Below are 25,860 nucleotides of genomic sequence, written 5' to 3' on the forward strand. Positions count from 1 at the left end.
CGATAAAAGTGATTATATATTCTCTGTTTTATTTTGTTTTTGTATATCAGAGTTAATGGAGGAAGCATGAAGGAAATAAGGAATTTACAATATTAGGATTACTTTCTCTATATTATTACTTGCTGTTTCACCAAATAACTGTCCGAACCTTAAGACATTGATAAGAAATATGACATAAATTAAAGTCAAATCTGTTTTCACTGATAAAACTCTTAACATATTCTAATACGTTATATACAATATTTCCTTTTTTACATTGATTGTTAATTTAAACCATTTCACAAGACACACATGCCACGAGATAGTTTTAGAAAATTGACAAATTAGCTGGAACCATACCTGAACAAGCTTGCGGTGGTAAGGGGAAGATTAAAGTGGTTGATGACTTCCTTCGGGCAACTGCGCAGCCTAAACTTTGTGGTTTGAAGCTGCGCAACTGCTGCATGAAGTCCGAGCACTCCATCAGCGCCACGTCAGCGAAGTGAAGATCGCAAAGTATTTGGTTCTTGAACCTGTGAAACAGAAGGAATTAATGATCCCTCTGTATCTCTGAATAAACGCATCATCGAACAATATTTTTCGAATTAATAACGACGAGCTTGTTATAACGTATAACGAGCTGATTTCCGATACGATATCTTTTGTTAACTTCCTTCCTGATTGATTTGTTCCATTTCACAATTTTTTTCTTTTTTTCTTTTTCTTAAATTTATAATCCTACCGTTGCTCTTTAGAATATTTTACAATTGATGATGAAATGAAGATTTAATAATTGTTGATATTATGTTTAATATTTGATATTATATAAATATTTGGAAAAATTTTCTTGCTGTCCATGCAAAGATTTGTCTTTTGTTATTTAATAATATTTTGATGAGAGTTTTTTTTTTTATATTTTGTGAAACTCTGTGTTATGTAATAATAATAATTATTATTATAAATTAAGAGGTGAATTTTAAATTTACTTTAATCGTGTCGTTTTTATTATGTTTTTCATTTTTTACTTATCTCTTTCAAATTTATGGATATTTAAGAAAAAAATTTTAGAAAAAATTTTATTCCCTTGTGGACAAATATTATTCTTTTCTTACGAGATGCATGTTTATTTTGTAAAAATAGCGCAACTTGTATACTGTATGTTTTATGTATACAATATATCGGTTGGGAAAATATTTATCTCAGCGATTCAATTAAATTGTATATTTTTATAGGTCGACGATCAATAAAAATAACAGCTTCTCCCTCAGGGTATATGAAATGAAAACTGCAATCTTTTTTATTTCTGTAAATTTAATAACATTTGCGTAATTGTAATATCTTTATATCTTTTGATATGATACTCACCTTAAACCATTATGTTTTATATTACTTTATTATCACTTTACGATCGAAGAAATAAATTAAAAGAAAAATAATTAATAAATATCAATTATTTTATTAAGAATCGATTAAAAATATATATATATTTTGCATTTGTAATACAAAAAATATCTATTAAATTTTTAATAATTCGTTTTAGAATCTAGTCATGCATTATTTATCATCTAAATTTTAAATTTGTGAAACCTGATAGAAAAATAAATAAGGTAGAGAAAAAAAATGAATAAATAATTCGATATTTAATATTAATCTAAAATATTCGTAATTTCATACGTAATAGTTAATATTAATATTATATATAATACTTATATATAATATTAATATTAATATTACAAAAATTATATTGAATATAATCTATATCTGCAATTTTTTTCTCTGAAAGAGTTGGCAGAAAGAGAATTTACAGTTCCATTTATAAATAAAATATATCGTCCTCAAATATTTCTTCCAGAACATATTTCAAATTACCTTTTTTATTATTCTATGCAATCTTCCCATCTATTCACATGTGCACGTTTAACTACTTCACCTGCATGAAATAAAAAACACACACGACACAATTTTCGTTTTATCGATCCTCGAATCAAATGCATCTCTCTGGGATGCCACGATCGAGCGGATACCGATTCCAACAGCCATGACGTTTCTCCATGTCACGTGGAAATGCATTTCGCGATGGGAAAATTCTTTTGATCGCGAAAACAAATCGCAAGGAAATGAAGATCCTCGATCTAAAAATTTTTATTAGGAAAAGTCAATCCGTGCGCGATATATAAAACGTCAGCCTTTTGTATCAGCTTGAAATGACAAAAAATATGAAATGTTTCATTATCTGTATTAAAAATAATACAAAATATGGATAAAAGAAATTTTGTTGATTTCCCACGAACGTGTTTTGTTTATAAAAATTTTTGATCAAAGCGAGTGAAATGAAGTTTTTTTTTTTTTTTTTTATTTCTACGAATGAATATGAGAATGCGTAGAGTTATTATATTTATTATTTTCTTTTTAACTTAATTTAGATTTTAGAATATGTTTCATGTACGCAAAAAAAGTTTTGGATAAAATAATATATGAAAATTATTTGTCTTTATGAATAAACATAATGATACATGGAATTATATCAACGAATATATATATTGAAATACACATATATATTTTTCTTAATAATTTAATCTAGATGAAAATTTTGTATTTTTTTTATGAATGAAAACAAGAATATATTATACAGTTGCGATATAATATTATTAAAACTCCAGCGATATTTATTTTTGAAAAAGTACCCATAATATAAATTCATGAATAATTATTGGTGACCATCGCAAGAAATACTAATTCGAGATAACTGATATCTTGTTTGACCTTTTTTTTTTCTGGGCATCAACAAGTATTTCGATCGCCCGATAATTTTCTAATGAATTCATTTCATGTTTTATGCATGCATTCTATTTTCTTTATTTGAAAAAACTGGTTTATATTCCACAACAATGTTGTCTTTATTTAAACGATTCCATACATATTCTACAATATTTAGGTCATAGCTATATTTATTACAGCATTTCTAAAATCTTTGCAAAGATTCATTTCCATGTAATATTGCGAAAGATATGTTCATTTCCTATTATACGATAACTACCGTGAATATGGTATAAGATTTTTCCATTTTGATATTATTGAGAAACTGTATTGTTGCCTGCGAATTCATGAAATTGCATTAAAATGTAACATTGTGTAAAAAGCTTTTACATATATATTCCGTTTTAAAAATATATATTCGTTTTGCTTAGTTGCAATCGAAGAAATAATAGCTTTGAATATAACATATACAATAGTAAAAACTTCTTATTTGATTATTTCTTTAATACAATTTCCATTACAATAAAATATAATGGTATTGCTGTAATACAGAAAAATCGAATCATAAATTTATATTTTGTTATAACAAATTAATTGTATAATGATTACAAAAAATTAAGAAAGAATCAAATTATATCGTGGGCTCAAGTTGTTAATTCATACAAAATATTGACGAATAACTACATTAATCTTAAATACACAAAATTTTGTATGCATAAACTATAATTGAAATTTGATACAGATTATGATTATCATTATAATACAAAATTTTGATTTTACATTTAATATGCAACGATTGCTTAAATCACTCACCGTCTAGCCCGTTTCTGATTGGGTCCTGTGAGATTCAAGCCGCAGCTGTTACATTTTAGACATTCCTCATGATAGTGATTGTTGTCGTACAATGGTGATGGTTCTTGAAAAAATAAAAAAGAAAGGAAAGATTAATTGTTTTAATCCTTTTACGAAACTTAATTCGATATAATAATATCGATATAATATCGATATAATTTAATAGAAAATTCATTGCACGTAGCTCGATATAAAATTTTCATATATGGAAATTTTTGAAATGATTTAATATGAAATATGGTACATGTAAGATAAAATATGTATTTAGATCAACGTGATTAAAATAATGAGGGTTGAAAAAGGTTGGAAAGGGTCGAAAAGGGTTATCAAACGATTACCTAATCATAATTTTAAATATTTAATAAATCTTAATATAAAAGGAAAAACTGTTTGTTGATATATATGCAGTACGTAATATAGATTGTTAGAACGTTTATTAAATAAAATTAGAGAGTTTGTCGGTGAGTTTTTTTCCATAAACTTTAAAATTTTAGAATCTAATTTAGCATAAAAAATTAAAAGGGAGGGAAAAAAAAAGAGGTAAAGTTAATAATGTGAAATGAGAGCAAACACAGCAGAGCAGCTGTTTAAAATTCTCATAGGTATTCGTCCACTTTGATCCAAGTCTTTTCACTTTCTCGTTGATGGCATAATTTTCGTGGAAATTATTCCTTTGAATGGAGAAAGTTTACAGAATTAATAAAGCCCGAGTGCGAAATGAATTTGCAATGGTTAATCCAAAATCAATAGAACTTCCATTTATATCTCGTTAGATCTATTAAATTTCGACTTACCGGAATTATTAGACATTAACTATATCTGTAATTTATTCAAATTTGCTCTAATTTCAAATAAATCGAGATTTATTATTTATTTTATTTTTCTTCTATTTAATATAATACATAAATTTCTTTTTTATGAATGTTGAATATTCTTAAAAATAATTATTGAATGATCAATAATTTCTGTGATATTTCAAATTTTATTTGAAGCAAACATACGCACGATTCAGGATTTAAAAATTAAATTATTAAATTATTATCTAAAGATAGAAAATAATTATATCGATTCATTTATAAAAAAAAATGCAAATAAACGAACACCTAAACGAGTGTTTTTAATCCACGTGTTTTTAATTGAACTAAATATCTCGTTAAGAATTTGAAATATGTTAAATATCAACTTGATTACAACGTTATTCCCTGATATCTCCAATATCTTCAAAATATTTCCATAATATTTCTAATATCTACGTAAGAAAACTATTTTGCAATTTGAAAATTATATTCGAAAAATTTTTCTTTTTAGATTTTGGTTTCGTACATTTTCTATCTTCTACATTTTTAATTTTATTTTTTATCTCTTATATCTTTTCCGTCTCCAACTTCGTTTTCTGTCTTCTATATTTTTTGTATTACTTTATTCCTTATTTTTTCTTTTATCCAATTCTATTTTCTGTTTCCTAAAATATAATCTAGTTCAATTACAAACAATAACATTCGATCCCTCTTGCTTAAAATTATTACTTTTATTAAACTTTATCGAACGACTTTGAAAATCTCACTAAAACAGAATCCGCAAAACTTTAGCCCACATATCCTCGATAATCCAATCACTGTGCAAACTAGCGAAAACGCCTGGAAAACGAACCTAATCCAACGTATTCATAAAAATAAAAAGAAAAAAAAAAAAAAAGATTATGTCAGCGATACCTCATCGATCAATTTCGAGGATTAATAGTAGAAATCCTTGAAATTTTATCCTGTACAGTAGAATTGTATTGGCAACTATTTTGATCGTACGCAATTTATCTATCTCTAATCGATACATATATATGTCAATGATAACTTTTATTTATCTGTTGAGAGAAAGAAAAGTTGATGATAAAATTACACCTAACACGAATCGATCTTTTTTAATCAATATTTTGAATAATTTGTTTGATTTTATGTATTTTAATAATATTGTAATATGATAATAATAATCACAGTAATATTTCCATTAACAGTAGTAAATATGGGTAAATAGTACGAGTCAATATTTGATTCATTATTATATAACCATGTAATATACACTTTTTACAATTATCTGAGAAATGTTCATCACGTTGCAACAATGTGCTTGTATACGAATGCAAATTAACACCTTCCATTTCAAAAATTAAATTAAACTCCTCTTCTTTCTCCTATTATCTCAAAAAAAAGAAACAAAAAAATAACTAGCTTCTCCTTTCTCATTCAATTAAAGAAATTAAATCCAAGCATTCTTGATTTAATCACTTTAACGAAGAGAGAAGAAGAAAAAAATCGAAATGGTTTGACAAACGTGATTCCAATATCAAATTAGATCAAATCCAATCGCAAGGCTATACCTTTTCTCGCGTCCTCGATCGCCCTTCTCTTCTCTTCACCCCCATGTTTTATAGTTAACGACCAACAGTCGAAGGGTGTGGCCTTCGATTCTTCTTCTCCCTTTTCATTCGTTCCTTCTCTTTCTCTCCCTCTCGTGGGGGCCATAAAAAATTCCAACGCGTGCCGAGCCACCACGGTATGTTGATATCAAAGAGAGGAGAGGAGGGAAGAGAAGAGAAAAAAGAGAGGAACGAGGTCGCCGAGGCGCCGGTGTCGTGTTCTCGTGACCGGCTAAACGTCTAATTGCACGCACGCACGCGTGCACGTTCTGATGCTCCTCTGAATCGGGGCAGTGACCGGAAATTTACATTTTTATTGCCGCCACTCGGTGAATTCGAACGACTGATAAGGATGTAGGGCTCGGGATTGGGGATGATTTAGTAGATCTGGGGGAATTTTTTTTTTTTTCCTTTCTTTCTTTCGTTTTTCGAAACGATTAAGGGGCAATTGTGATTTATGTATTTTTTTTTTTGACTCTTAGATTGTAGATATTGTGGTATGGTACGGTGAATTTGTATTGCAATTTAAATGGGAGAATTTTTTTTTTATAAAATTTTTTTTTAATAGGATATTGATTGAAGCATACGAGAAAATTGTTCTGACATTAGAAAAATATATTCTAGTTTGAATTAAAACATGCAATAAATTCGATATTTTTTTTTTTTTTTAAATTTGATATAGATTTGATTGGAAATATAAAATGTCATGGAATAAATTGTGAATTTTGAATTGTATGATTGAATCGTTGGTAATGAATATTAATTCATAAAAAGAAAAAAAGGATAATCCTTTTTTAATTGGATAAAGAAAAAATACGAATAAAGCTAATTGCGACAGATTCTGAAGTTCAATTGAACTTCAATTGACTTATATAACGCAATTTAAAAAATTGATATCTGCGAAACATTTTTATTCGATACATGATAAAAGCAATTACATATATTGTGTAGAATATACCATATAACATGAGAATACGTATAAAAATGACGATGAAACAAAAACTTTTCTCTTAAAATGAAAATACGTTTCATCAGATAAAATGTATAACCCGTACAAGATTCTTTTTATCTCAACTCAATAATCTTCTTTCATAAATCAGGGGATATCTTAAATTGCATCTTCTTATGCAATTAACTCAAAACTCTATAAAAAAAATAAAATAACCTATCAAATAAATGAATAAATATAAACGAATTATTTAAAAGAATGACTCGTTCAACAACTAATATGTATAAAAAAAAAAAAAAACAATATGCAAGTAACAGAATAACTACGCAATCAATGTACCAATGGAATAACAGAAAATGAAACTGAAAAAAAAGAAACTACTCTTTTCTAAAAAAAAAAAAAAAAAGAGAGAGAGAAAAGAGAATCACGTAACTTAAAATCTGTTCGACTTCATGTCACGATCGATTAAACCAGAATCCAATAACGTGACGCACACGGAAGAAATCGCGTGAAACAGGAAACGTTTCCCTCGAACTGGAAAAAGTGCTCTATGTGGAACAGGAAATTGTTGATTCGAAGTCCCGGAGATGTTCAAGTCCCCGGGTTTAATCGATACTGTACTATTAAAGCAAAATTAAATCTCTATCTCTCTCTCTCTCTCTCTCTCTCTCTTATTTTACACGCCTACACAATCTGCAATCTACACAATATCACGAAATGTACGAACATCTAGATTGTTCAAGGGTTAACGCTCTCGTAAGCAGGAAGTGAACTTTACTCGTGCTGATCCACGACGATACACGAGATAAAGTTCGAAACTTGTAAAAGGCGCGTCTGATAAAGCTCGATTAATTAAGACACCTGAGGGGGATGATACAACATCGGTGAGAAAACGAGGGATGTTAATAACGCTTTTGCAAAATCATTCATGGTTGGACAATGATTTGAGAGAATAAAGGAATTTGAAAAAATGTTAAATTTTTGAGAATTATAATTAATTCTCGATTGGAAAATTTGAAGACATGTACGAATATTAATTTTTAGATAGTTTATTTGTATTATTGGAATTATAAATTTAAAAAAAAATTGAATAATTTAGAGCCAATTTGAAAAAGAGTTTTATCTGTGTTTTATCCTCTTTTAGTGATCATTAAATACAATTATTATTTTTTTTTAATACAAAATCAAATCATTGGCCTCTTTTAATTGATTCTTCAACTCTTTCTTGAATTAATGAATTTAAAAATTAATTGTTACTGATGAAAATATTATATGATAAATCATTGCTCTATATAATATAAAAAAAAAAGTTGCGTGTATAGCTTAATAAAGAAATTTCTTTGTAAACGATTATATATATCTTCCATAAACGTGGTTTTTATTAGAGGCTGTTTGATATTCTGTCGTAGTTTTCGAAACCATTGCTTCTTTTAGGAGCAGGGATAAGAGCATAGAGGGGGAGGGAAAAAAAAAATGCCCTTTATCGCCTCCATCTCGATCAGAACTTTTAAAAGAGGCTCGTTCGACGAAGAGGACTGGAAAATAATCGTAAATAACGAAAATTGCCCCATTGGAAAAAGTCTCTAAACCCATGAGGAATATTTCTTGCGAAGAGAACAAAAATGGGAAAGATTGGATGATACTTTTGTCTTTGAAGAAATTATGCTTTTTAGAATTAACGACGAGGTTATAATTTTATATAGTTTAATTAGAAAGTATTGCTTTTTAGAGTTTAAATTTTTGAAATCATTTGAAATAATTAGAACATCTTCCTATAAGTTGACGAAGTAGTATGTACTTTCTGATTAACGCCATTACCATATTCTTCCACCTCAGTAACTAATATGACGAGAATCCACGCTTTATTGACTTCATCAAACTTGTCGAACTATTCATTGACATTAAATTAACCTAGTCTAGTTCAAGCTTCAAATCTTCAAAGCTTCCATTAGAAATCTTAATAGATTATTGGAATAAAAAAGATCAAATAAAACGATCGTTTTTTCCTACGATTTTTTACATCTTTTTGTACTTATTATATATATAAATATTTTCATACTATAATTTATCATCTCTATTATATAATAATTTTAAGAAATATAAATATAATATAACAATTTAAGAAACTATCATGAATCCTATTATAATATCATCTCCTATTTTGTTGAATATATATTTTTACTAAATGTTATTATATTTCCATATTACAATTTAATAAATCGTACAAATGCTTTACGTGAACGAAAAAAAGAAAAATTTTACAGTATTTCGTATTATTCTTCCAAATTTCAAACTATTTTTATTCCCTTCATTAAATATTTAAAATTTTGTGCTAGCCTTATTTCAGTTGTGTAAATATGCACAATATTTGTCCAGACAAAGAGCGCATTGCAAAGAATGAAGTACAATATTTACGTAAATGTTCAACATTTACGTAACAAATTTAGACAAAATTGAAATAGATAAAATTTCTTAAAAACTATCTTTCAATCAATTTTCCCTCTTTGCAACAATTCGCCATTTCCTCAAATCAAAATATATTGTTGAACAAAGTATCTGTGTTATTTATCAGCCAACAAATGCGTTAATAACCATGAACAATTTACACGACGTGGACAAAGCCTGGCCGCGATTATTCGCTAAGAATGGAAGAAAAAGAAGAAGAAGAAGAAGAAGTTAAGAGGCAGAAGCTCACTGTCGTAAGCCAGGTTTATCGTCGCTTTAACCTCTGCTCCGATTCCCTCCTCGCGCAAACCGACAAGTATCTGGCTTATCTGACTCGGTTGTCTGAAAGCCGAATCTCTGTCTCGGCTCATAAAGAAGAAGAAGAAAAAAGAAGAAAAAAGAAGTAGAAAATCAGAAAGAGGCGAAGAATCGAGGGTGAATTTTTCTCTGGCGTGAATTCGTGAGGGAGGCGCAATTAGATGATCGTGAAACACGATTATGTTAAACGCGTGGATTTAAGCGATCATCTATGTTGGCGCGTGTAGGATTGATCTCGTGAAGAGTTTTATTGGATATCGATAAATGCTCGTACAACAATTTAATAAAAGTTATTCCAACGAATAATTTGAGAAATAAAAAAAATTTGGAATTTTGTTAGGATTTAAAAAAATTAATTGTTTTGATAAATGAAAAATAAGTAAAAGTGAAATGTATTAATAAGTGGTACTTATTTTTATTTAATGATTATTTTTCTTTGTATAATTAAATTATCATGTATGATCAATTTAACGAAGAAATTATAAACAATTGAAAAAGTTAGTTTAGAAAACTAACTTGAGAACTAACAATAATATGACATTTTATTGACTTTATAAATATACCAAGATAAGTTTTTTTTAAAAAAACTTCTTACTATAAATATCATTTATCGATTACCTCGAGTAATTTATTAAACACCCTTCCTCTTTCATCTTTATAAATACTATTCTTTATAATAAACTTTCTTTATAAATTTCTATTTTAACAACTCTTCTTCTCGAAAATTTTTTCCCAAATTTTCGTCGAAACTTTCATTTCATCCATTCTTATCAAACTTCTGTTCTCATAAAATTATTTTTCGAAACTCTTTTTCAAAAAATTCTTCGTCTTGATCTCTTACTTTTTCTCTTTTTTTTTTTCTTAAATTTCTCATTTTAAGACTCTACTTTGATCGAGGCTCTTCGGTGCCCGACTTTCTTTCTGAATTCACCTTCTAAAACCTTCTTTCTCTATCTCTAAACCGTACTATTCCTCCTGCTACTCGTTCCCTTCAAGTACGGTCACTTCTTCACACAAAGAGATATGCACACATCATTTTAAGCAATCCATTTCTCTTGTCCAACGAACATATTTTCCTCTAGCTTTTATTTATCGAACATCGTATCGACACTCTATGGTATTACTGATTAATTATGCCATGAAAAAGGAATAGATGAATAATAATAATAATATCTGAATATAATTTATGAAATTTTAGAAAAATACGATGTAACATTGAAGAATTTTTTGAAAAGAGAATTCTTGAATATATACAAAACAATGTCCAATTAGAATATATTTATATTCGATAATTATTGAGATTTATTTTCTAAAAAAAAATAATATTTTAGACAGTATTATAATATAAAACTCGAAGACGAAAAAAAGAACGAAAGGGAGCTTTCATATTTAATGCAAAGGAGACAATACGATAGCACATTCAAGCAAAGAGTAGACATCGTAATATATTCCACAAAAAAAGATATCCAACGCAGCTCTCTTTTCTTACATTATCATTCTTGCGTATCAGTCATGTTGATCGTCATTTTTCATTTTTTTTTCCTTTTTCTTTTTTTTTTTTTATTTCATTTCCATTAAACGCTTCTCGAAATCTTCTCTCCAATTCACTTCAAGGCATGTCACGAATATTCTGGAATATTTCTCACGTGTCTCGCAACTTCATCGTAAACCTACTTTAGCCACCACGTAATATATACGGGCTTAATACACGTGTACATAAGTATACGCAGTATACATGTGTACAACTATGTGTTGCGCTCGTGCAAAGTCACCACCCATGGATATGTAAGGCTTTCGTGTTTACTGCAAAATTGACCGAAGTCAAACTAGCACGTGCTAGAAAGCAACATAAATTTAACATAAGATCACTTGCTGAATTGTGTGATAATTTATTAAATTGATAATATTAATCAATTGAGAAAACCTTTTCTTTTTTTTAATTTTATAATTTTCCTTTAAATAAGATAATCGAATGATTCACTATTTTGTGTTAATTTATTTGTTTTAGCTTTATAAATTAATATATAATATTGATGAGAGAGAGAAAGGGATTTTATGCTAAAGTAAGAAATATTGTGCGAATTCATTTCAATAAAAATAATTTATATTTTCTTCTTAAACGCAATAATGAAAATTAAATTAAAAAAAAATTAAACTAAAAAGCTTTCTAATATTTGTTATCTCACATTATTTCTAACGAATTCAACTAGTTTTAATGAGATTGGAGAAATTCACTTCCTCCATCCCATTTTCAAAACTGTAAATTTAGAATCGTTCCAATTCATGGTTAATGTACACGAAATGTGGAACTTTTGGCACGAATTTGCGATTTCAGCATATATAAAATAATATGGTAGGGATCTAGTAATAAAGTACATATGTAAAGTTCCTACAACCTTTCAATTGGCACTCACCAAGGCCATGGATTTTCTCGAAACACAATCTCTCATAGAATTTCACCGTGGCGCCAATTGCGTTTCTCGCATCCCTCTTACGAAGAAGGATAACTCTATTACCTCCTTCTCTAGGGAAAACCTGCTCAAGGCGTAAAAGAGAGAAGAATATAGAATTCTTGGAAATGATTAGTTTTAGAATTTTTCTACGAGAATAGAAATAATTTTAGAATTCAAATATATATTATATATTAAACGATTATATTTTAACCAGAAATTTTGATAAGATAATATGGATTATTTATAATATGGATTATTTATAAAAATTTAAATGCAGGATTACAATCAATCTTCGAATAATCGAAATTACTCAATTCCCTATTACATTAATTAAATTATATTATAAAGTACAATAAGCTGTATAACAATTGTCACACAGAAATCTATTCTAGTAATTTAGTTATATTTTAATTAACGATTAAATGAACTATTGATTGAATTCATTTATCTAAAAGTGGATTTGTATTATTTGAACGAAAAATCATAGAAAGCGGAGGGAAATGGTGACCTCCAATTACATGAACTTCAATTATATAAACTGTTCGTTTCCCGACAACTTCAGATAAACGAAGTTCTATTATAACTCAACTATAATATATATACATTGTACTACTAACTACTAACAAGAATTATTACCAGGATCTAGCGAATGATTGAAATTATATCGTTCTAACAATAGCTTTTAATCAAATTCTAAATTATACGATTTCGAATCGGGGATAAGTAAAGTATTTTTGATCTAAATAATTTTTTTCAATTTTTTAAACAAGTTAATAATTCAATAAATCTTCTTTCAAAATTCTAAATTATCGAATTAGACTATTATTCAACATATATTTATCTAATATAATAATTTATAAAATAGAAAAACATTTAAATATAAATGTTTCAGTAGTAAAACCCACTATATTCGTCAGCCATTTTCTATTCCTCCTATTCCTCCAAGAAACTTCTTTCCAAATTGAGATAGAAAATTATACATAAAAATACACATAAAATAGAATAAATTCCAAATTATCCTTTGACCGATAAAATATTCCGTAAAGATAGTTTAACAACAAATTGTTCATTCTCTTTCTATTCTTCTCCGCGTAAAAATTGCAAAATTATTTAATTTTCAACGTGGATGAAATTGGAAAAGCTTTTAGGCAATTAGGACGTTTCTAATGATGATCGATCGATAGTGGACGAATTGAATTAATGTGTTACGTAGGAATTAGTAATGAATGCGGTGGCTGCGTTGGAATTAATGATGGAAGACAATTGAGGCTAGACGGACTGAATTTATCGAAACTAATGAAATTCCTGAGATCGCGGGACGATGGCGATCACCACCGCTGCCCTGTTAAAATGATAATTATTTCTCAGGCAGTTTGTGGCCGGAATTCCTTGACGATTCTTACGAATGAGAAGAGAGAGAGAGAGAGAGAGAGAGAGAGAGAGAGAGAGAGAGAGAGAAGACATGATAGTGTTAATGACTACAGATTTTTCGTATCCTGATTTTGTATAATATTTTCTGAAGATTCATAATTTTATTAATTTGTTTGTAATTCAAATAAATAATGAAAAGAATAGATGAAGATTTGTTTAAAGGAATATATTTTGAATTAATTCTTTTCTGATATGTTTTATAAAAAAAATTTTGCGAACAGGTAAAATGATAATTTTAATTTTACTCGATTTTATATCTTTGAAACGAGAAAAGATTAGAAGTAATTGAAAAAAAGAATTTCAATAGTGAAACTCGATATTCGTGGCCATTTCATCTCGTCTCTTTCCCCAAGAGATTTGTCTTTGAACTGAAATAAGAAAGAGAGCATTAAAATATAAAAGTTTCAGCATTGTTATTGAATGTTATTTTTAATTTATTGTTACAATAAATTTTATTTTTCGAAAAGAAATAATTTTGATTCTATTATCATCCTTATGCAAATGAGTACAATTTATTCCTGACAACGATGACAGTTGTTAGGGACAATATTTTAATTTTTAAATTTAAATTGTTGAAAAAATTGATTTTCACTACCAATATATAAAATAATTTATTTGTAAATACAAGTTAAATATAAATTTTCAATTGACATTGATTTGATCTGAAACTGAATTTATTAATTATTCCTAAATTAATATCAGTATATTAGATTTTTCATTAGATTTAATTTAGTAATTTATACAATTTTATAAAAAATTATGAAAGCTAATTCATAACTTTTATTAAATTTTTTAATTAATTTTATTCGAGTTCATATTTTCAGCCGAGATTTTCAATTCCATTTGATTTTATTCAATAAAATCACGTTCTACATTATCTGAATCTTGTCATTTCGTAAGTTACAAAAGTGTTTAACGATTTTCACGTATTTTTCAAAGTTACAAAGTTATAAAGTTACTTCTTTTTAAAAGATTCTGTATCAGAATTGCATGCATGACAAAAAAAAAAATGAAATTCATTTTTCAACGTTCGATTTTACAAAAAGTATTTTTCGTTATGAAATTTTTCCCAATGGTGATATAAAAATTCTTTATCAATAAAATTAATCAAATTGAACATTCTTCAATTATTCTATTTGTTTTCTATCTAAAATTTCTTTCTTTCTACCTTGAAAAATTAAATATATAAAATTATTATTAAATTAAATTTATTCTTTTATATATTACTTACAATATTTTTTATCATATATATGTAATAATGTTTGTAATTTAAAAAATATTCTATTTTTCATATTATCCAATCCAAATTACTGTTCAACAAACTGTTAAACATAGAATCGATCATCATATATGTAATCAATACAAAACATCACTGACTTTTCAGTAGTAAAAACCAGTATTCGTGGCCATTTCGTTTTTCTCTCTTCCTTCAAGAAATTTCTTTTTTAAATTGCAATAAAACTCAATATTGTGCGCGTCCATCACACTTTCATCATATATATATTCTTCGTAACCAATATATCATATATCCGTGATAGCTTTTATTCATCTATAAAAAGATCTCAACCGAACAGTAGTAAAAGCCAATGCCGAGCAATGGTACAACTCAATATTTCATTCCACGTTCCATATACGCTGTTCTTCATAATTATTCAAACGAGATTTAGTTCGATTAAAAGAGTTGAAAGCTTTCGAAGATTATCAATTATCCAAGATGATCAATTTTGCAGGATCATTTCAAAGATTATTTTCATTTTATTGAATTGAAAGTATTTCCCTTTATTTTAAATAGTATAACTCAATATACATCGTCTGACCTATTCTATTCTTGCATTTTTCCACAAATTTGTATTAAAAATTAATAAAATTAATAATATATTTGTATATCATTTAATTCTTCACGAAACTGCTATCACGTTCCATCTCAAATATATTTATAATAATTTATAAAATAAACCATCAATAAATTCCTTAAATCTATCCTATGATTATATAGATACATTATTTCAATTTATTTTATTTCTTATATCTTTATATAAATACTTAGAGAAAATAACTTACAAAGTATATTATTATCTATTTATCTTACACCATGAGTGTATTTTAAACAAACTTTCTCGCTTCCAAACTTTCCCCTATATATAAAATAAGAGAGGTGTCCCAAAACTTTCTAATACTTTTTAAAAATTATAAACCGAGTGAACGTGGCCGAAGAAAATAAACATTTCTATCTTTCACGAGTTTTCACGAGCAAAAGCCCATCCTCGATATATTACACAATTTGCCAAAACTTTCCAATCTCCGTAACATAATTTCGCCGCAAAATATTTCCCGCTAAACCGAGCGAAACTAATCTGAATCTTAAACAAACGTGATCCGCGCGAGGTTGAACCTCTCCGCCCCCATCTACCCCTCCCTTTCGATTAACATTTTTCGATTAAAAGCCCATCAAGCCGGCGTGACAAGCGGCAAGAGGAAGAGGTTAGATTAGGGAATAATGCGATCAGGCCGTTCGATTGAATTTCCATTCGTCGGGCGCAATTGCCCTTCCTTCGTCCATCCTGGTCCATCGTCTTCGATCTAAAACACGCTGCCATTGTACTCTCTCTCCCTCTCTCTCTCTCTCTGTATTCGCTACCAAGCGATCGAGGGAAGAATACGAAACGATCGACAGGATCTCTTTACGATTTTTTCCCTTCCCTTTTTCTATTCTCTTGGAGAAGGTTCCGAGGGGATGAAAGTGAGGGATCGTGAAGGAAGAGGGAGAGAATGGACCGTCCACATCGTGAAACGAGGGGTGTTGGCTTCCATATAATATTCGTGAAGGTGATTGTACAGAAGAAGGATCGATTTTTTTCTTCTTCTTTTTATAAATTTTTTGGGATCGGTTTCATTATTTGGGATTTTGTATAAATAAAATCTATTCGAGTTTATTTATGATATCCAACTTCAATATTATGATAATTTTGTAACGGGATATTTTCACAAAATTCAGATATCTTGCAAATACAAATAATCATCAGAAATAATAAACATCTTCAATATCAATTATCCTAAATAATCTCTAAAACTTTTTGAACGTCACAAAAAGTCACGTACAAAATTATATACTATTTTATTCAATGTATAAACGGAAATAACAAAAATAATGTAATACAATGTAATAGAAATAACAAAGATAAAAGGAGTTGATATCGAGAATCGAAATAATCACTTGTAATAAACAATAAAGTATCGACGAGGATAAGGGATGAGTGCGAAGAAGAATATGTTTTCACCTTATTATTCGAACAGGAAGCAGACCCTAACGCAATTTCGAAATGGAGCCGCGAGGATTGCATTAGTCTGCGGTTCGCGAATTAAGGCCAATTCCTTTTTTTCTCTCCCCTTTCTTTCTATCCGCATTTCCTCCATTTCCAGATATGGAATGGGATAGAAGAAGGAAAGATTGACTTCGAGACAAGAGTGTCGCGAGGAATAAGCGATGAGCCTTCGTGATAATGGAAGTGCGTCAGATGGCCCATATGGGGTGGTATCATGGAGTGTTTATTCGATAAGGAAAGATTCGTTAAAAGATATTATGCAGGATTTTGCTCGATGAGGTTTTGTTGAGAAGTTTTGATCGAAGCATGAATTAAAATATACTTTGTAATTCAATTCTTTTAAGTCAAATAATGACTGTACTCTAGCAAGTATTTTATTTAACGTCGAATATACATAAAGATAAACAAATTCCTTTTAATAATCTCCAACAGGTTTTTGCAAAAAATAAAAAATCTTTCTAAAAAGAAAAAGCTACCACGATTTAAAAATTCCGAATCGAATCGAATTTTCGAAGATTAATCAAAAACGATCGAGGAATAAATAATTTCTATTCGTATTAAAATACAAAACGTTCCCAGATGGCGCCACTGCACAGCGGCCGATTGTCCGACATTTTCCAACGGATGGATGATAATTAAATTCACGAATGAAGAAACTCATTGTCAAAGACCTCTCAGAGAGAAGATAAGCGACAACTTTTGTGGAAGAAGATTCTCGTTCGAAGAGCGATTATTCAAGAATGAAATGAAAACTCTCTCGCGCAACAGGGAGCGGCAGAAGAACCGTTGTAACGACTTCCGGGGGAGGAGTTATTTCAACTTTTTCTTCTTCTTCTTTTTTTTTTTTTTTTCTTCTCGTAACGAGGGATCTCGTAACAGACGTGAATTTGCGTGAAACTTGCGCTTTCGCCTGCGAATTTTTCGCGAGCCTCCCTTCGTCGTCACCCTTGGTAACGAACAGAAGTTTCTCTCCCCTTCTCTCTGGCCGGAATGAAATGTCGTCCCTGATAAATGCGAGTAGTTAGGAATACTGGCCCTCGTGGCTTAATGAAACGAAAGATCCGAGGGACGATCGTTCTACAGATTGGTGGTTAATCGAGGGGTAATTCAAGATGATGGTTTAAATGGAAGAATTGAGCGAGGAAATTTTTACTCGCGAGATGAACTCGACACAGGATTGTGTAATGGAAAGGAATATTATTACGATTCGCATTTGGAAGATGAAAGTTATGAAAGTTATTTCAAAATGTGACGAGCTTTTGTTGAATACTTCTCTTTTAATTTTGTTTAATTAATTAGCAACTTTTATAATTATGTGAAATGGAATTAGGCCATTTTATAGAATAAGAATAAAGCTTTTTATACCTTGTGTTTACTGATAAGAAATAGAATTGACAAAATTGAATTTTGTTATAAGATTTGATTATTCTCTCTTAAGAATGCTATAAATATTAAATGTTTACTTTTCTGTGAAATATTGAAAAAGAAAAAAATTGATTTCAACGTATTAAAAGAGAGAAGCAACGAACGATATTATCGTCATAATGAAATTGAAATAACTGAAGGAACGAATATTTGTACAATCGTGACTAAATTATTAAAAAAAAAAAAAATTATTAAAGCGACGATAATGAAATGATAAATAGAGAAGGATTAATGCGAAGAGTATTATTCCTTTATAATGGTGAAAAGCTTCCCTCAAACGAGAATAATAATATTTATAATTTGAATTAACATATATTAATAATTGGACACGTTACATTTTAACGAGATTATTTGTCGTGTGCAATAAGAATTACTGTCATAAAAGCAGAAACTTCGTTTTACTTCGTTACTTTATAATGACTCGAGAATATTCTGTCACTGTTAAATCCAAATATTATTTCTAATATGAATTTAACAATGCAATGACAATATTAATGAAACAATGGATTATAATTACTTCCCTCTTTAAATTTAAAATGAAAAATAGACCTCTTTTGCGAGATGAAACGTATTTTAATAGGATTTAATTATGCAATTTATATGATCGAGTTGTTGAGACAATATCAAAAATGGATAAAATAAACAAATAATTATTCGTCCGTGTTGTTTTATCAATCAAGAATCTATCTTTTTGTTTACATTACGACAAATTCGTTAATTAAATGATAATAAAAATGAAATGATTGTTGAAAAAGAAGAAAAAGAAAAAGAAAAATATTCCAAAGAAAGAAAACTACACCGATAAAATAATTAATATGATAGTAATAATGTACAAAAAATGAATACTTCTATTTATTAAAATTACTTCGAATAAAAAAAAATAATTACAAACAACAATATATATATTAAATTACAAACTTAATCGAAGAATTAATATAAACTTTAATTTAAGAAAAAAAAAGAAAGAAAGATATCCTTTAAAAAAATTTTCCTTTAATATCCTTAATAACATTCAAATTTCAAAAATAAAAAAAGATAAGAAAATAAATCCAAAATTAAAACAATCGATCAATAATTTCACAAATAAAAGAAAGAAAAGAAACGAAAAGAAAGTGAAATAAGAAAATAAATCCAAGATAAAAAAAAAGATCGTGTTTATTTTCAATAAACCTGCGCCAAGGCCAATATGGAATCACATAATTTTTTTACCACAATCTGGTTAAACGACGTTCCCGTGGCGCGAGATTAAAACCTGGTCAGGAACGAATCCCGTAATTCTCAATTAGAGATCCCTTCGAATTTAATCAAAGCTCCGAGCGTAAGTAAGCGAGAAAGATCACGAGATCTTCAAGATTGTACCCGTCAACACAGATTACGAAATATCAATGAAATATCGCGTATCCGTTTTCAATTATTGCGCGCGTTTCGAAATATGATCGAACAATGAAAGCGAGCACCGTTTATACCCTTCACTAATCGTGAAAAAATCGAAAATACGCGTCGTTTTTTTAACAACTGGCACGGGACGTGCCTCGCTATCGATATACAATAAAGAGCACAAGTGAATCAATACCGAGATGAAAAATTCTCGATTATTTTAAATTGTAAAAAATTTCATGAATTTGTTTTCTTCAAAGAAATTTTCATATTATGTATTTTTCTATTGAAAATTTTAACATATTTAAATAATTATGAGAAAATTGAAATATTTTAGATATATTCCTATAAATTAATTTATTACTTTAAATTATATAAAACTATAAAATATATCTAAAAAAGAAAAATACGTATATATTTTTTAACAATTGACCGTTGAAAAATATTTTAATATGAATAGTAAAATAATTGCCAAATAGTGACGAGATTTTTTTTTAAATGAACTAATATACTCTACTATTAGTCTGATATGATATATGTATATATTTATACAGATTTTTTTTAATTTAAAAAAAAAGAGGAAAATGTAAAATTAGAAAATAGAAAGACGAATAGGATTGAGGATTGAATAAGAAGACGAAGGTTCTGGTGAAAATAATCATAGCTGTTTTGAGAAAACCGATTTACCATCGATATAAATTTTCAATCTACATGTCTGCAAATCCGAGAGAAGTAATTTGAAAAAAATAAGAGGAAAAAAGAAGAAAATAGAAATGGAGAAATAAGAAGATGACGTTCTGTGAGAATAATCGTCGGTGTTTTAAGGGCTGCGCGAAAATGCATTTCTCCTTCAGGCTTTACGATCGACATAAATATTCAACCTACACGTGGAATTTAAGGAGGAATTTAAGAGAAAGTAATTCAAGAAGAAACAGAGAAAAACAGAAATGAAGGAATTGCGAGAAATGAAACGGTGGAATAGAGTAATAAAAATGTAATTTTACATTGTAGTTAACATTTTTATCTTGCATATACGCGTTAAACAATATAATTAAATGAAATTTCCTCTTAGAATTTTAATTTTATTTATCTTCTTTACGAAAAAATTGCGAAAGAAATACGTTTCTTTGCAAATTGTTGAAAGAAAGAATGAAAATTTCCATAATTCCGTCAATAATATTTTTATCGTGATTATTGCAATATAATACTTAATAAGATTACTTTAAATAAATGAAAAGAAATCTAAAAAAAAAAGAGATAATATAAAGATATTCAAAATTGTATATAAAGATATCAGCTCCTCTCGCATTTTTTTGATACTGAATAAAAAGAAGGAATAGAAATAAAAAAAATCGCAAATAAGGATCCTCCTTCTTATGATAACAATATAAAATGCATTTCTCCCCTCGTGCTTTTACCGGCATAAATATTCAACTTCAACCTCTAAAAATTGAAAGAGAGAAAAGGAACAGAAAAAGGAAAACATGTAGCATGAAGATGATGCTCTATAAAAGTACATCACTTTCTAACGGTAACATATTTTTTCTGCACACTTTATCGGTATAAATATTCGATCTACCTTTTCGCAAATTCAAGAAGAAAAACAATGCAAGAGTTTAAAACGTATCTTTCATTGTTTTCCATCAGTTTTTGGTGTTTCAATATTTAATAATTCGAATAAAAAGATAGAAATACACACAATAATTATTGTAATAGTTATTCAAAAGTTATAGAATTCTTAATATTTATTGACAAAGTATCAATAAATTCGATATTTTATGACGATTCTACACTTCAAATTGTAAATATTTTTTCTTAATATACTGTATGTACTTTTCTTATTGTAACAAAATGTAACTTTCTTTCAGAACTTTTAACTTCTACCAGTTTTCAAGCAAATATAACTTACCTATCTATAACTTCGAAGTATTACACAGCATATCTCTATATTATTCCTGTATAATATTCTTAAAAAATTCAAAGAAATAAGAGAAAATATTCGCCTCTGTTCAATGCAAAACGCATGATACATATTTTACAATCTGACACAAGTATCCCATCTATATTTTTACAAATTTAAAAAATATTCCCGCGCTCAAAAAATTTTACAAACTTTTTCCGCACGTAAAGAAACGTATTGCTCACTAAAGTAATAATCCTTGAAATTTCGATTTCGAAACTAAATATGCAATTTGTTTTTCATCACAACCCAACATCATAAGTAGATTACAAATATTCATGAAGCAATTAAATCTATCCAGACATATGCTACTCCAATATATTATATAGTAGAATTACCATTCTACTTCGAACGTTACACGTCTCATACATATTTTTGCATATATGCAAAATCATTCTGCAAATTATAATAACAGAAACTGATCGTTCCCTTCAAATTTCATTTTTCGAAGCAAAAGAATTCGTTCAAAGGATATACAAATACGAAATATAAAAGAATTAAAATATAAAAGATAAAAAAAAATAACATCTGGCGCACAAGGAATTAGAGATCCTACCTCCGAGAAAGCGTGAGCACGTCGAGAGGCGGCAACAACGTCATCCCGTCGCTGGAATCCTTCGTCGTGGCGACGAGTCCTTTCTCCCATCACACTCGTCGCACACCTCCGTGTCACATGTCACACGAACACACCACCAACGAACATCCTCGAGCGCGCACCACCGATCGAACAACAAAAATCTCTGATCATCGAAGATTTGGATCGGATCGCCCAGTCCAAGATCACAGATCGCCCTCCCTCGAACAGACGATATCCAAAAGAGATCTGCTGGTGCACAAGTGTGTCTCTGGCCGGCTTTCAACTACTACTCGTGATACCCGCCGCACCACACGGCCACAAGTGGTTGGTGCCCTGGTGTCAGACAATGGATGCGATTTCTAAGGACGAATTTTTGTATACACGTTTATCAAGGATCGATCGATCCTTCGATCACCGTTCGAAGGGCACCACCTATCGTTCCAACGTGGAAAATCGAGCCCTTCTCTCTCTCTCTCAAATCGGATTCCTAAATTATTCCTAATTACAGGCTGAAAAATACTCGTCGTTCGAGTAAACACAACACGAACAGGTGATCATCGACGGCAGGACTTTGATTTGTCAACACCTCCTAATGGAAAACACTTTGTTTTTCTCCTTTGATCAGATTCAAGTCATGGTCGATCCTCTTGATATTCGTCAGATACCTGAGAATCGATGTTTCGTCCCATCCAGACAGGATGGTCTGTGTGTGTGTATGTGTGTGTGTATGTGTGTGTGTGTGTGTGTGTTATTCGATCGTCGATCAGGGCAACAATCCGATCCACGATCACCCGAGTTCACTTCACGATTCCACGATTCTACAGTCGCATTGCTGTTGATATTTCTGTTCGAGGGGGAGGGAGGATGTTCCCCTCGTCTCGCTCCTCGAGGATACACGATGGACGTGGAACGACGTACGAAGGGGTTTTGAAAAGAGCACGCACACGTTTAGAGTTAGCAGCTCCTCGAGGCTGGTTTTCCTCTTCGGCTGGCTATCGACTGCCATGCACCCAGTGTCACATTGTCGGAACTAGGGGAGCTGACACCACGCCTGCGTCCACGGAGACGCTGCACGGCGTCGCGAAGCCGGCTTACCAACGGCGAACGCCGTTGCCAGGGCGCATGCCGTCGTTCGATTCGATTATGGTCGAGAGATATTGGCACTGGCCGCGAAATTCGATTGGAATTTGTGGAGGAGGGGATTTAACCGATCTTTCGAATCTCTGTGTTCGTTGTATCGTGCTTTTGGGAGATAGATGATCAAGGATGAATCGAGGGGATATAATTTTTGTAGTGGATTTTGGATAGATGGGGTTGAAGTTATTTCGATTAATTGAAATCGATGAAAGTATCGAAGAACGAAGAGATATTTGGATCAATTGACGAACAAGGATCGACATGCGTGATAAAAAAATCTTTTGTCTATGGAGGAATGATTGTCTATGACTATATACAATGAGATAATATTATACTTACAATGAGAGACGAGAAATTTGGAAGGAATTTAAGACAAAGTACTTTATTCTTTGATAAGATTTACGTAAAAATATGAGTGTGCGTGTAATTAATAATTTATTCTTTTTATTTAAAAAAGTAAAATTTTTTGGAAGGATAAATTTACCGATATCTTTGGAAAAAATTCCCTCCTTGAAATATCTCGTCTATATCTCATCTGTGATAAATGATGAATGAAATTTATGAACTTACCAGTCTGAGTGCTGCTATCGAAAAACGTGTTCGATATCTCGACAGACATGGTAGCAAATGTTCCATCGGTGATTTGTGTGGAACTGTCTCTTCGTCCTTGATATCTTTGAACCTAATGTACACCAAAAAGAAAAAAAAAATGTATTAAAAAAAATAACTATTCGAAATATTTTCTTGAATTTTTAAATTGTCATTTTTTCTACTCATTAAATTAAAAAATAAAAAAAAAAAACGGACCAGTTTTTCACTTTGCGAACTTTGTCTTCGAAAGTTTCGACATCTTATTGTCTCTTCCGTGGTGCTCTGCCGCCTAAATCCACGAGCAATAAATATCTCGTCCGTTGTCGATTGTCTTCTTCCAATAGGAGCATGAGGTATACTTCCTGGAGCACGAGCACACGGACTTGGATCCCTTGAGGAACAGGAAGAACTATCCGGTGATCTGAAAACAAAAATTTTGACTAGATTAGTAAAATTTTTAAATCAAAAACTAGATGATTTGAAAAATTATTTTCTGTTCAATATCTTTTAATAAAGAAATTATAACATATAATAACTCTGAAGAAAAACAAAATTGTTTGCATTATATTATTTTATAATTCAACAATAATTTATCAATTGCAAAATCTTAAACCAAAATCCATCTATAAATCAAATTCATATGAAATGGAAAAATACTTTTAACAATAATCCATTATTTTGATAAAGTAAAGTAAATGAAATAAAAAAAGGAATTATCAGAATATGAAAACAGCAGTCGATCATTTTTTATCTTCAGAAGATGTTTCAAAGTTTTCCATGAAAAAAAGGGGTTGAAATTTTATTCTCAATCCCTTAATCTGTCCTCTATCGATGGAGTCGCGTTACCATCCGTTTACCACTCCACGAGGATCGATAAAATGCAGGTACCTTGGTGGCGACCGTCCTGCCATCGACATTGACTGTCGCGTCAGCTGAGATCTCTCCCTGATAGGACTGATGTCTCTTTTATCGACTGCTCTCTCTGGACTCAGATGGCTCTTCGAATCACGGCGCCTCGGATACGAAGCGGAATCGGGGCTCAGCGAGTCTTTTCGAGCTCTTCGTCCTTCGAAAATATATCTTTCTGTCATTAATTCTAATATATCACAATTATATACATACAAAAAGAAAGGAAAAAAGAAGAAGATGAAAAGAAGAATATTATGAACAATAGAAGTAAGTTGTTATCGATAACAGGAAGTAGAGGAAGAAGAGAGATGTTTTTCTATTTTTTTTTTTAATGATACATCATGCAGAAAGAGATATAATGTACGTTAAAAGATTAAATAGTTGCTAGATAATAGTATATTTATATTATAGAGTTACATAAAATAGTTTTATTCGCAACGAGGATGAAAATGGTAATATATGGTCGATAATGGTAGATTGTTAATGATTGTACCTCCTTCGTCAGTATCCGGTGACAATGTCGGTTGACTTCCTCGTCGTCGTGCTGGTGGCATCGACTCATCTATGGCAGCCGATTGCCGTATCAATCTCGACAACTTGTTCGGTGATACTTCCTTTCCCTTCTGATAACACTGTAACAGAATTGATAATGGTAAAATGCTTCGACATCCAGTGTCTATTTATATGTTATTATTAATATAAACGAATTGTTTAAGTACTCTCTTAAGTTATTCTCTTCATAATTACAGCGAGAAAAATTTCGATAAAGTGTCAAATATGATATCATAATTATAATATATTTATTACATTACAAATTATTGAAACGAGAGTATAAAGACAGTAGCATAACCAGACAGAGAATTATAAGCTAATAATTTTGATTAAAAGTGGAATAAAATAACATAATTAATGTAAAAAAAAATGATATCGATTAAACTTACCAATTATAATTAATACAACTAAAAAA

General features: G+C 29.7%; 1 protein-coding gene across 6 annotated transcripts in view; it reads right to left on the minus strand.

The window, feature by feature from the left end:
* LOC410006 overlaps positions 1 to 25,860 on the minus strand; it is a 142,316-nt gene that overhangs the window by 25,897 nt on the left and 90,559 nt on the right. For all 6 annotated transcript variants that reach the window (XM_026443494.1, XM_026443493.1, XM_006560821.3 and 3 more), the window contains 6 exons: positions 25,387 to 25,525; positions 24,873 to 25,050; positions 24,201 to 24,405; positions 23,964 to 24,075; positions 3,550 to 3,652; positions 340 to 512 (listed from right to left, as the gene is read on the minus strand). In XM_026443494.1, the coding sequence (XP_026299279.1) occupies positions 340 to 512; positions 3,550 to 3,652; positions 23,964 to 24,075; positions 24,201 to 24,405; positions 24,873 to 25,050; positions 25,387 to 25,525 (910 nt within the window). The remainder of the gene's footprint in view (positions 1 to 339; positions 513 to 3,549; positions 3,653 to 23,963; positions 24,076 to 24,200; positions 24,406 to 24,872; positions 25,051 to 25,386; positions 25,526 to 25,860) is intronic.

The sequence above is a fragment of the Apis mellifera genome, linkage group LG10 (assembly GCF_003254395.2).
Source record: "Apis mellifera strain DH4 linkage group LG10, Amel_HAv3.1, whole genome shotgun sequence".
Classification (NCBI taxonomy): domain Eukaryota; kingdom Metazoa; phylum Arthropoda; class Insecta; order Hymenoptera; family Apidae; genus Apis; species Apis mellifera.